Source organism: Lonchura striata, chromosome 18 (genome assembly GCF_046129695.1).
Source record: "Lonchura striata isolate bLonStr1 chromosome 18, bLonStr1.mat, whole genome shotgun sequence".
Taxonomy (NCBI): domain Eukaryota; kingdom Metazoa; phylum Chordata; class Aves; order Passeriformes; family Estrildidae; genus Lonchura; species Lonchura striata.
In genome coordinates this window covers 4088966-4102689 of record NC_134620.1, presented here as the reverse complement: position 1 = coordinate 4102689, position 13724 = coordinate 4088966, and the positions used below count along the sequence as shown (strand labels likewise).

At 46.4% G+C, this 13724-nt stretch overlaps 1 protein-coding gene across 1 annotated transcript in view; it reads left to right on the top strand.

The window, feature by feature from the left end:
• The window catches only part of BCR (BCR activator of RhoGEF and GTPase), a 99819-nt gene that overhangs the window by 72135 nt on the left and 13960 nt on the right, over positions 1-13724 (top strand). Inside the window, exons 9-16 of the mRNA XM_021549904.3 lie at positions 961-1082; positions 2303-2471; positions 3769-3888; positions 4721-4796; positions 5373-5477; positions 6062-6136; positions 6702-6799; positions 7478-7609. Of these exons, the coding sequence (XP_021405579.1) occupies positions 961-1082; positions 2303-2471; positions 3769-3888; positions 4721-4796; positions 5373-5477; positions 6062-6136; positions 6702-6799; positions 7478-7609 (897 nt within the window). The remainder of the gene's footprint in view (positions 1-960; positions 1083-2302; positions 2472-3768; positions 3889-4720; positions 4797-5372; positions 5478-6061; positions 6137-6701; positions 6800-7477; positions 7610-13724) is intronic.

Genomic DNA, 13724 nt, shown 5'->3' with positions numbered 1-13724 from the left:
CAGTGGAGGACCTGAGCACAAGCAGGGCATGAAACTCCTGTTGTGGTCACTGGAAGGAGCACACAGCCACTGTCCACGTGCCAGCATTCCAGCCTTTTGGGTTTTTAGCTATGGAGTTTTCTGTTCCGCCCCTCCCCCATGAGGGAATTAGGCAAGCAGTGGTTCTGCTTACCAATGTGTGCCCCTTCTTTAGGAGGCTGTTAAACTCCATGGAACTAGAAGAAGGATTAAAGGCATCAGAGCTGTGCAGCTTCTTCTCATCTTCTAGGTTTGGGGAATCTTAATATAATATATAAAGAAGATTCTAATAGGCACATGAATAGACAGATGGTGAGGGTGCATCCAGGTGGTCCTTTTAAAGCACAGGCTGATAAGGAACTCCTGAGAAGTTTGCCAGGTACACATGTTCAGGAATTATCCCTTAACAGCACTTGTAATGAAGAAGCAGCCACGGCGATTAGCTGTTAGTGTTGACAAAGTCCTTCTGTGGATGGGAAGGGAAGGGGTCGAGGAGAGCTTTGCTGTCCCTGCTGGGGTGGCTGAGGCTGATGCAGAGGCTGGGAAGTGACTGAGAGAAGTGGCTGGGAGAAGCGGTGTGTGCTGCTCTCTGCTGGCTCGGGAGGGGACGATCCACTGCCAGGGATTCAGGGACTCTGGAGCTGGGCGGGGACTCACAACAAACTGCACTTGGGCTCAGGGACAGGTGATGGAGAGAAGCCCAAAGTCTGACCCAGCACCAGGCAGGGGAGAAGATGCATGGCTCTTTCTGCCTCTGGGAGAGAGGCTGCAGCAGAGAGCAGAGGTGACAGCAAGGAGTATTTAATAGGCTTTTTCATTTTTCTGAATTAGACAAATGTACTGAATTTGCTCTGGTAGGAGTTGAGTTTAAGGACTGTGTTGCCCCAGTGTCAAATTTGGAGCTCGTTTTGCACTGAAACGTTTTTCTGTTTTTTTGCCCAGCACCGGCAGCTGCTGAAGGACAGTTTCATGGTGGAGCTGGTGGAAGGGGCTCGCAAGCTACGCCATGTCTTTCTTTTCACTGACCTCTTCCTCTGTGCCAAGCTCAAGAAGCAGATTGGAGGGTGAGAGTTTCCTTTTGGACTTCATGCTTTGCACCTCACTTGCAACAGGGTTTAGCCTGCAGTTTTAGTTGCATATGGATACCCCAGACCTGGGTAACCATAATCCATAAGAAGCAGTTAGATAAGAAATTATCAGCAAGATAGGAATGTTTACTATATGAGATCCTGTCTAAGGATTACCTTCTAATTACCTTCCTGACCCCTCAGGAAAGGTAATTCCTCCCATCCCTGCCCTACCTAGGAGAGCAGGATATGTTGTAGCTGCTGGTATTCTGGAAAAATGTCATTAATTTTTCTATTTCCCCTTTCTTTTAATAGGTGACATTCTTCACTTTTTTTATGACTAGGGTTGTTAATTTTGGCTTTGTAGCTACAGCCTGTTAACAGTTTCACAGAAAAATGGCACAGGGGCAGTAAACAGACTATGTGTCAACCCCAAAGTGCAGCTGTAAAAGCAGTTTTGCTGACAATTTTCACATGTGAAGGGGGAGGAACCATTACCAATATACTTCCCTCAAAATAGGGCTTCTCTTCATTTTGTAAATGTTCTTCTTGGGGAGACATCTCTTATCTTCTTGCCCTCCTCAAGAAAAAAAGTTACACCTGCTCTTTTCAAAGCACGTGCTTCTGAGCAATGAACATTCAAAGGAATGGGACATTCCCAAGAGTGGATGTTCCTGACAGCACAGGTGAAGGGGGAGTAAATGACATGAAACATGTAAAAAGTGAGTTGCTTATCCTGGTGAAATCCCTGGAGAATGGCAGCTATGAGCTGTAGTTTCTCTCCCATGGTTGGATTACACGGGGGTTTATATCCATTCGTTCAAACTTGCCCCAGCTTGGGCAGGAGAGAGCTGGGTTCAGATCCCAGGGGCCAGCAGGTCACAGGCGTGGCACAGCTTTAGAACTTCACCACACCAGAGGCTTCAAAGAGAGAGCGTGCCGGACCAAAATTGTCTGCAGGAGATGGATGTGGTTTCCTAGGATGAAAAGAACTAGATAACAAAATGAGTTGCCTTTTTATGGGCTGTACCAGCTACTGGCCCTGCTAGGCTGTCTTGCTGAAAAGCAGCCTGTTGCCAGACTTTTTCCATATGGGAATCACAGTAAAGCTGGGCCAGTATTTGTCCTCTGCATTATAGCAGGGAAGAGCTTGTGGGAAGGACTGGGTGTTGCCAAACACCAGTAGTAGTAAAAGGTTTGGACATACTCCCTTTCAGGAAAAGCCAACAATATGACTGCAAGTGGTACATCCCGCTCACTGACCTCAGTTTCCAAATGGTTGATGAGTCTGAGGCAGTGCCCAATATCCCACTGGTACCTGATGAGGAGCTGGATGCCATGAAGATCAAGATATCCCAGATCAAGAACGACATCCAGCGGGAAAAGGTAAAGGAGTTGAGCACTCCAGGGCAGTGCAGACACAGAGTCTGTGCTCAGATGAGGTGCTGGTGGCAGCTCTCCCAGGGCTGCACAGTGTGGGATGCAGGCTGCAACAGACTGTTCAGCAGGGGTTTGTGACAGCCAGGTGCTTTGCTCATCCAAGTGCACGGCCTGAGTGATGCTGCCCTGTGAGGAGGCAAAGACCCTGTGGTTGTATCCAACAGCTCCTCTATTCCTTTGAGCATCTGTGTGGAGGGCAGGGATCTTATACTGCAGACATGAAAAAGGCTGGGAGTGTTATTTTCCAATTTCTGGCTGTTAAATTATGATCCTGCCAGTGATTTTGGTCAGAAGCCATATACTCTTGAATTTTAGCAGACTCAGTTATGCCTTTGAACCTTTTTCCTACTTCACTGATGTCAAAGCAGCAGTAAATGTATAGAAAACAGTAATTATGCTGACAGTCAGACATGGACATGGTGCCTCTGGCCCAGGCTTCTCTTTGCTTGCAATTTATGTTTTCTGAGAGCTGTTAGATCCCAAACCTTCCTGGAGCCTAAAAGAGGAATAAGAGTTTGAACACTGGTGGTGTGTAGGGCAGGATATGAATAACATTGATCATGCTGTGGGAAGGTTATTCTCTGCACTTCCAAAGAACATGCTTCTGCCTCTCACCCCTGGCTGGCTTTCAAAGAGGGCTTCCTGGAAAAAGTAAAGTATTAGGAAGAACACTTTGTGGAAGCCATTTACTCACCAGCTGCAGGTGTCTAAGATTCATGCTTTGGTGCATAAGTGCTAAACAATACACATGGCTGGGTTTGGTACTGGATTTTATCCAGGAAAAAACATATTTTTAGCAGACCTCTGATGAAAATGGATCAGTGAGTGGTGAGTGGGAGAGTTCTGGGATCCCTCTACAGAAGTTCCTTAGAGTCACCTTAGTTAAGGACACTTGGAGGACCTGGCAGTGCTATCTATGGCTGCCTGGTAACATGATGATACTGCAGGCTCTGGAACAGAAAATACAGGGTACAGCTGGGACAGTGGCCACACACCTCTGCACTTCAGCTGGGACAGCTGGAAACAGGGAACAGAGCCCAGTCCGTGTGTAGAGATTCTGCAGATAATGCCTTTCTGAGCACCTGGGAGTCCTGTGGATCCTATTGACAGCATTTCTTCTGCTCTAGGGGCATTTACCTACTCAGAGGGTAGAGACTGTGGATTTCAAAATAGCAGGAAGTGTAAATGAGGGCAGATTTGGAGAATAACACATCTTCTTCTCCCTCTCTCCCACACCCTTCAGAGAGCCAATAAAGGCAGCAAGGTCATTGAGAGGTTGAAAAAGAAGCTGTCGGAGCAGGAATCCCTGCTGCTGCTGATGTCTCCCAACATGGCCTTCCGGGTGCACAATCGCAACGGCAAGGTGAGAGCACCCACCACCCCCAGGGGCCACAGGTCTGGGGGCTGGATCTGACTGCCTGTGCTCCTGCACAGCGAGGGTTTGTGGCCTCTAGTGTGTGTCCTCAGAGCTCTTTCCAAGCAGCAGACACCTCACCCTTGCTGTGCCAAAGGTTATGATGGCATCCTATAAGGCTGTGACTAATTTGCATACAAGACTGGCATTTAAGAAATAACCATAGAAATGAATCCCCTGCCTTAGCAGCAGTCCTGGTGGAGCAATAGGAGCAGCCCTTCACCTGAGATCCAGCTCTGCAGCAGCTTCCTTCTAGACTGCCTTGTGGCTTCAAGGTTTGGCGCACTCAGGGCAGTGTCCACAGGGCTTCAGCTGCCCCTGCCCGGCTCCTCTGCCAGGGGTACTCCCTGCTCTAAGTGCTGTAACCTCTGCTGTAACTGTGGCAAAGGAGTCTCAAAGGAGTATGTTACTCCTCAGTGAAAAGCCATGAGCTGGTCGCTGCTTCCTGACTGTCACTGCTTCACCAATGTCTAGGCCTGTGCTGGAGGCTCTTGGCATTCCTGGTGCAGCTGAATTCCTATTGTGAGGAGTAGCACAAGCTGCCATGGGAGCTGCTGCAGGGCCTTGGCAGGGCGGGGCTCTGCGAGCTCTGACTGTCCATGTTGGTACCATGGGCACCTTGCCAGAGCCCAGCCTCTCTTGACAGAGATGTGCAGGAAGAGGGGCAGGAGTGCCAGCAGAACAGTCTGTCCAGCAATTTGCACTGGGGGAGGGTGGGAGCAGGCCCTCAGTGGTGCATCAGACTAATGCATACCCTATTTTCTTCTGTGTTCCTGGGTAGAGCTACACATTCCTCATTTCATCAGACTATGAAAGGGCAGAGTGGAGGGAGAATATCCGGGAACAGCAGAAGAAATGTGAGTATTCCTCAGCTGTCATTGGTACAAATACCGTGGTCTTAAGAGAGCAGGGCTTCAGAGGATGAGGTGTGGGACAGGCTTCCCTGCCAAAACAGAGATCTACGTTGAAATCCACAGCACAATATGGGTGTCTCCTGTCTGAGGCTGTTTGGGTAACTTCTGCTGCAGCAACATGTGAGGAGTGTGTAGAGAGCAGTTAGGAAGTAGATGCGTGTAGAGGTTCTCCCGTTTACCCTAGAGATCAGAGCTCAGTGCAATTCCAGAGGGAAAAGCCACACCCTTTTCCCTACCTCCATTCAAAAGAAACTTAGTTACTTTTATGGCACGGTGTTTTTGACTTTGCAAGGAACCAAGAACCCTCTATTTCCTGTGAACCATCCTAAGACTTGGACAAGAAACTAAATGTGTCCCCAGCAGAGCTGGGCTGCAGCAGCAGCAGGGATGCCCTGAGCACCTTGGTGCTGCTGCTGAGCAGTGCCCAGGGAGCTCTATCCCATGTGCCCAGGATGAGGGGTCATGCATCCAGCCTCTCCTTGGAATTTTTACTTCTCCCTCTTTCAATCTCCATGACAGGCTTTAAAAGCTTCTCACTCACATCAGTGGAGCTCCAGATGCTGACAAACTCCTGTGTGAAGCTTCAGACAGTGCACAACATTCCCCTCACTATCAATAAGGAAGGTAAGACCTTTGGATTTTGCTTTCACATGGTGTAGCTGCAGTGAAACTCTCCCCCTGCATGATTTTGTGCTTTCCCCTAGAACTGCTCTTATTGTTCCATTTTGCTACAGGTTGCAGGCATCCTCCATTATACATTAATCAGCCATTAAATTGTCCTTGCATGCAGCTGTTGTGCAAGGTATTGGAGTGCCTGGTGGGGCCCTAGCCTGGAACAGCGTTGAGCTATGTCTGAAAATCCTTTGCAACAGCACTAGTTGGCCAAAATGTGTCAGGGGCCATCCTAAATTAATACATAGTCTGCTAGGTAGACTTAGCCTCTATAATTCACCTCTTCTCCTTTGAATTTCTTCCATGCTGTCTTGCTGATCTTAGAACTGTCACTATAAAGGCCCCTCTGTGCCAGAAGATATTACAGGTGTCAACTGTGGAACAGTCTCCTGTCTTGCTGAAATGGTTGTTACTTGCTCCTGCCATCCCTGGGGACAGTTCACCCTCTGCTCAATAATCTGTGTGATACCAATCTCATCATTCTCATTCTTGGCTCCACTGTGAATATAACAAAATCCCTTGGGTCTTTTGTACAGATGATGAATCCCCAGGTCTTTATGGATTCCTGAATGTCATTGTCCACTCTGCCACGGGATTCAAGCAAAGCTCAAGTGAGTTGCAGTTTTGGGGCACACAAGATGTACTGATAGGGGGTAGATAAGCCATGTGCTGGGACAGCTGGGTGTAGACTGCAGCATCTGTGGTGATGGTGAGGAGGAGAGGTGTTTTGGGGAACACTTGTTCCTACTCTTAACTCCCAAAAAGATCACCATCAAGGATTAAGCAGACAACCCTTGCTGTTTGGCCTGGTCTGTTTAAGCAGTGTTTGCTGATTACCCAGCTGTTCTAGAAACAAGTCAGCCCTTATCCTGAATTCTTTCAACTGTATTTTATTTTACAGTGAAAGAATGAAAGGTGTTCTCTGGCATCCAGAATTTTTGTTGGGAAGAAAGTGGTGTTAAAATTCAGGGGAATGACTTGACAGAATGCTCAAAAAAGGGGACAGAGCTTCTTAAGGGCAGCTGGGCTGATCAAGACAATGAGATTTGTATGGAATATGTTACTGGTACTAATACAGAGATGATGGAAACTAAGGCACCTTGTACAAGTGATTATTGCAAGTTAGGAGATTCTAGATATTGTTTTTAAGTTTTTGTCCCTGTCTCCACTCCTCAGATTTGTACTGCACGTTAGAGGTTGATTCTTTTGGGTATTTTGTGAACAAGGCCAAAACTAGAGTTTACAGAGACACAACAGAGCCCAACTGGAACGAGGTAGGTTTGATTTTTCTTGATGTGACTTGTTCCATGTGCCAAACGTCAACACATGATGGGCAGATGATCTGCCAATGAGGGCCGTTGCTGCATGCTCAGCACTTGTGCTGCACATGCTGCTTCTGAGAAAACACTTTTCTGCCAGGTTCATTTGGCTGTCAGGGCTTGCAGAAGGTTTTCTCTTGGATTAGCTGTAGTTAAACAGTTTGATACAAATTAGTCTTGTCCAGTGTTTCATCTTTTAAACAGATGTATGTTTGATACTTGATATTTTTTTTTAAACACAAGTAAAAATATGTTGAAGGAGATGGTTTTGTTTATTTGTTGAGTGGGAGAAGAATTAGCTATAGACATTTTGCCTGTTTATAGCCAACTTAGACCTGCTGGTGAGCAAAATTTCTTACAAGGAAGGTGAGCACATTTGTGTCTTCGAATAATGCTTTGCTGAGACCTGTAAAACCTGACTAAGGAGTGAGCCATCTTAGTCTCCAATTTGACCACCTTATAGATACAAAGTACAATTTCAGCTTATTTCTAGACCAATTCCAGCAGGGAGGAGGTTTTGGCTAGTCCTTAAGTGTTCTTCTGATGAGTATTAAAGAGATTGTATTGATTATTCTGAGAGTGGTGTCCTGTTGTGATGCAGCCATTGCTCTTTCCTTTTCTGGTCCCCTGCAGGAGTTTGAGATTGAGCTGGAGGGCTCACAGACACTGCGGATTCTGTGCTATGAAAAGTGCTACAACAAAACCAAGCTCACCAAAGAGGATGGAGAGAGCACAGATCGCATCATGGGGAAAGGACAGATCCAGGTAAGACTGTGCTCAACTCACTTCTCATACCCTTACTGCAAAACATCACAGGACTTTTGAATCCTGCAGTTCACTGCAGAGGTTTCATCTGTTTTCTGATTGTCTCAGCATTGAAGATTTTTCCCTCAGATAGTGAGGTACGTACACAGTGTGATTCACAGGCAGAAAATCAGCAGCTTTGTTCCTCTTGCTTTGTGCCCTATGCCTGCTCCATGGAATAGCTGCTTGTTTTGATCTCTCATTTGCCCATTAACTTCAAAACTTCCACACCACTGTACAGGAAGTGCCCCTGGCACTGGGCACTGGTGAAGATGCTTCATTTGTGACAGGAGGATGCAAGAATATTCTCCCTACTCTGTAAATCATGTGCAGAAAGGCTGCCATCTGTGTGTGCTGGAAGTTGATGGATGTGTTGGCCAGGCCCTGGGACAGCCTGCCTGTCCTAGTGGCTGCCATGCCCAGTGTGTGGTGTCCATGGCAGCAGGCAGCATCTGAGAAGCATTTCCATTGCTGGGAATTGGCCTGGGACACTTTGCATGGCAGATGTGTAATACAGTGGGGGAGGTGATGATTGCAAAGGGCTGCTGCTCTTGGGGAGCTGCTAAAGCTGTGTGCTCACTTTAGCTGTGATAGAGCAATAAAGCTGGATGTAGGAGAAATCAGGCCTTGTGTGGAGGAAAACATGGGCAACATATGTCCCCCATCCTGTTCTTCTAGTTTGTTGCACTATCTGGCCACAACTTCAGGAGGGTGTTTAAATGCCTGCTCTGAGGACACATCCTTTGTGTTGGAGTGACTGTTGAACAGAGCAGGGACCCTGCCCAGATACTTTTCCTTCCATGTCATGTTTAAAGATCCCACCAGTTGCCCTCCATTTAGGCCTGGCTGTTCATTTCCCTGTGCATGACAGCTTTCCCTGGCACTGGAATGATGGTCATGCAGCCAAGGCCATTTGTGGGATCGCAGGAGCAGCTCAGAGGGAGGGTGGCCTGTGGGATCACGTCCCACCTTTGCTCTGGCAGGTTCAGTACCTAAATGGCTTTGATTAGGCCTCTTCTTCCTTCTCTGCTGTTTTCAGGGGGAGCTTTTGTCTCAAATGCATGGTGGGATTTGAAGGGAGCTCGTGTGCAGATCAATAAATGCCAGCACAGGCTGGCTCGTGTGTGTGTGTCTCGGCTGGCCAGAAATCCCTGTGTCCCTTCAGCTAACAAAGGCTATTTTCCACAGAGCTGAGCAACTACAAAAGAGCAAATTTTCAGCCCTGAAATGCCCTGGAGATTTATGTGCTCATAACAGAGAACCCTGAAATCACTGACCTGATAAATTCTACAAATATGTTACATAGAAAGATTTTTTAAAAAACACCAAATAAAATATTTTAAGTTTTTGGCAATTTTTTTTCTTCTCACAGCTGTGGGCATTTTTATGCAAAGCAATTGTATATTTTTGTAAATATATTTTATACTTAAGTAAATAAAAATATTCTTTGATGGCAATTAAATATTAATTGCATCTTGATTCTTTTAGAGAAACCTAGACAGTGGGAAGGTTAAAAAAATCAATTAAAATGTTTTCAATCAATGTACAAATGTTGCATTCTGTTGTCTCATAAAAGACACTGCAAAAGCTCTCTTGTTTTCTGTAAATCCCCTTTGCAATTTATAAAGAATCTTGATGAATTGCCAGAATAACTCCTTAATTTTCAGTGATTTCTGTCTCATCATGGATTTCGAACACTATTGAATCAAAGAAAACTCATATTAATATCTGGTAAGATTTTGGATTGATAAAAATTATTAAAGGTTTTGATTTTGGTTTAGTTCTATTTTTGAAGTTAACACTATTTCTCTGTTAAGAAACCATAATGCAACAATAAAATCTGATTACAGCCTGAAGGTTGGCTGTTCTCCCAGGTGCTTTTATATCAAATTTTGTTTACCTTAGAGTTTGTAGTTTATCCTGGGTTTCCGATTGCTGTTGCACTGTCATTATTCAGCCCAAGTCTGTCTGTCTAAAGGTCTGTGAGGTTGGGTGAGGGTTTTTGTTTCATAAATTCCTTTTAGTTAAAAACTCTGGGAACATGAAGAGTCGTGTCTGCATCCTCCTGTTGATAAAAACAGAGAAGTTTCTCTGTTGGCCAAATTGCAGTGTATTGTTAAGCCATGCCTTATTGTAAATATTCAACTTCCCACTACTGGGAATTCTGACTCACCAAATACTGAGCCTCAGTGATGAAGACAATCAAGGAGACTAGGACTGTTTTGGCTGTAAAAATGTTTATTAAATCTCTCCGTTACATTATGGCAGTGAAGGAAGGAAGGCTGGAAATTGGTCCATGTCACAAGTTTCCAGGAATGGGAAGCAGTTTTAATAGCTCCCATTGCTCATATTTTCTTTTCCTATGGAATATTTTATTCATCTGTCTTTACAGCCAGATACCAGAGCTGCTTCTTTCTTGCCAATCTTCAAGTTTTTTATCTCTTTTATCTACACTAAAACCCATGAGGTTTTAGTGTAGGAGAACCTCCTGTAAATGTAGGAGTGAAGTCCTCACCTGACCTGGGCACAGCAGTGCTGGGTGTGCAGTGTTGAACTGACTGGCACACATGGCTTGGGGCTTCTGTGCACCTCAGGCATGAGAAATACTATTCGTGAGTACACTGTGAAACTGAAATTGCTGGAGGAGGACAGAATGGAGATCACACGATGGGAGGAAATGTGAGGCTTAGTTCAGCTCTGGGCATAAGCCCCTCTCATTGTGAGCACCCTGGGCTTTTCTTTCTGTTGTTACCTTGCAGTCCATCTTTGGCACTTGGCTGGCCCTTTGGCTTCTTGAATTTTGCACTTCATGTGGCAGGCACATCCCCGTGTTTGCAGTGCAGCAGCCTTTTGTTTGGCATTGAGACTGTACCAGGTGGGCACATTTGTCAGCAGGACCAGCCTGGCCGTGGGAACTGTGAGTGCAGTGATACTTCACCCTGCGATCCAGCTCCTCCCACTGGTGCCTCCTAGAAATGCCGTTTCCTTTGCTGTTTTCTTTTTCTGGATGATCAGCTCAACCTAAATATTTCCTTCTCCCTCACAGCAGTGCTGAAAAATCAGGGAGGATGTGACCTTAGGTCACTCATTCTGTGCAGCAGCACCATTCCTCTGTTGCCTTGCAGAACAATCACTCTTATCTGAATTATCTGGGATGTCTCATAGCAGTGCCCATGGCTATTTCAGGCATTAGGTTGTTTTCCATGTAAACCAGAGTGTCCCATGCTGTACCTCCCAGATGTTAACTTGGAAACCTTTTATTCACTCAAGCTTGTTTAAACAGTTTGCTGAAGCAGAACATTGTCCCAGCAATGAAAATAGGGGGGAAATGAGGAAGGCAACGGGTCATGGCTAAAGGGGGATGGTGGAAAAGATTAACCTGTCAGTGGGGAGCTGTGAGAAGAATGGGATTATGGCAGGACTGGGAGTTCCCAGCAGCAGTGAGACTCTGATAACATGTATGTCACATTAGTTACAGTTCAAAATTGATGGAGTGTAAAGTTGCCCGGGAAATTTAATAAAGGGAAGAAGTAATGTGAATGAATACATAAAACACACTAACCTTAATGTTCCACAGTCCATGGTCTTTCATTTCCACTGAGGCTTCTTTGTTTTTCTCTCCTTCTGCATGTTTTCTTTTCTCTCTGGGGGAAAGGAAATCATAATCAAGCTCTCTGTAGTGGTTTCCTAGGGCAGAGCATAAACACCCTTCCTAGTGCCTGGCTTGCATTTGCTTGAGAAGCATCCTCAGTTTGTCTTTCTCCAGGTTCTCACCACACTGCTGTGCACTCTCAGCCTTTGCTGACTGCTGTGCCCTGTCTGAATTCAGCTGAGCTGCTACAAGGACCAGAGACCTGTACTCAGTAACCCCTGTGGTGCTGAGCTGTTTTGTTCTGCTGTGTTTTGGGCAGGATACAGAGAGATATTGGCTTGATTCATTAGTGAATTTGGGGCCGTAGCTTGCCACTGCAAATACCAAAGGCCACAAGGGGGCTGGAGGAAGCAGCAAACAGGCAGAGTGGGTTGGTTTGTATTTTCCTGTTCAGCATGAGCTTTTGGTGGGGACTGTGCAAAGAAGCCCATGCAGTGCACTCTGTGAGGGTTTTAGCAGGTCTGTCCTATTTGCACAGAGCATGGAAACAGCACAGTGGCTCTGCTTCAGCAGAGATGGGGCAGGTCACTCAAACCAAGGAACTGTCTGGAGGAGCTGTGTAGAGGAGCAGTAAATTCCACTGTCAAATGCAGAGGCAGGAGCTGCACAGTGCCTCCCCTGCTTGAGCTGGCACAGCTTGCTCAGAGCTGCCTCCCTTTGCCATGCTGGCTGTGGATTGCATTTTTCTACTCAGTGTTCCTTCTTTCAGGTCACTGATCTCCAAATCAGGCCAGAAGACTGCATGGCCCCATTTGTCCTCTGTGTTGGAGCACCACTCTTGCTAGCTCATTGTCCTCAGTGTGCTCTCTCCCTGCCTGCTCTAGCTGCCCTTTCCCTCTGTTGCTCTTGCTGGCCTCAGAAGATCAGTCATCACTTGGGACCACGACTGAAGCTTGATTGAAATCCCAGTGACAGTTCTTGGTTTCCTGTTGACTCTGTTATGTCCTGCTGTGACTTATCAGACTGTTAGACCTGATCTTCCTGTCTCAGTGTTGCTGAGTGTTTATTCAAGCTTTGCTCCTTTAATAGCTTCCATCATTTTGCTTTGTTATTTAAAAAACACCTTGGAGGAGTTTGGGTTTTTTTTCCCCTTAATTACTGTTGTTATTACCAGTGATTTATGCAGGGTTGGCTGGGTCAGCCAGCCCTGGTGCCTGTTCTCCCTGGCTGTCCCCATTCAGTACAAGGCATTCTCCAGCAGGAGTCTAACAGTAGGAGGGAGTGCAGGGGTCCTGCCAGCTCTGCAGGAGAGTTCAGAAACAAGGGAGCAAGAGGCAGCAGCAGGTACATGGAGGTTTACTTGTGCTCCTGGCTCAGCCCCAGCAGTTATCCAGCAAGGAAACATCTCTGTGAGCTCTCAGCTCCAGCAAGGAAAAGTCTGCAAATTCTCAGCTCCAGCACTCTGCTTCTGCTTGTTCTTTGCAGCAGTGCCAAAATTACTCTTGAGACAGAGCAGGATGGTGTTTGACTCATATTTTTTAACAGCTATTTACTTGATTTTGTTTTGTGCCGTGGCAGGAATTCCCTGGTCATTACTGAGACATACACAATAATACCTCTTAGCTTAAATAAACTACAACTGGATTCTGCTGGACTCTTCCTCTAAAGTTTTTGGCAAATATTCAAACCCTCTTTCCCCTTTAGTTTTAAACTATAAATAATATAACTCCCTGCTATAAATAATACACTCAGTGACTCTGTTCTAAAAGTGTATGGAAAACTGGTTCCCAGCAAGAGGATTGGCTGTGACTGTGTGACTGTGTCTATCAGCAGGGCCATTTTGGCAGCTTAACCAGATGACTCCTCAGAGCTGGAGATCAAGCTTTCAGGAATACTTAGCATGGTTACTCCTCATAGGAAACCAGACACTTCAGAAATGGTTTCCTCTTGATTCTGGGAAAGAATTCCGTTGTTGAAAGAAATCAAACTTCCAGCACGGAAGTTCAGGGTAGAACAGCCTAGAAACTGGCCAGCTTGTAGGGCCCTTGGCCAGCCCCACAGGCGGGGCGGATCTGTTCTGCGGAGTTAAAAGCGAACCCCCTTGGCGAGCAGTCCTGTGTTTGGGGTCACTGAGGCACTGGAGCCAAGCACTGCTGCCCATCGGCCCCCTGGACCTTTGCACAGTCCCATAATGTGGGAGCTGCAGGTTACTGACAATTCCTTGCAAGGGCTCTTCAGGAATTTCTGCCAGCGTTGCACCTACAGGAGCCGGTCCAATTCAACAGGGAAGCATGTGTGTGCTGGCATCATCCCGCTGTGGGCTCACATCCGTAACAGAGCGCGCAGGGATAAGGTTGGCCTCGCTTGTTCTGTTGCTGCTTGTGGTCTCTGCAGTGGGAGGAAGCAGGGAGGAACTTTGCTCTCTGTGCTTGCCTTTCTTTGGGGAGTGGGGAAGGTTAAGGTGGGGGCTTGTCTCTGTAGCTG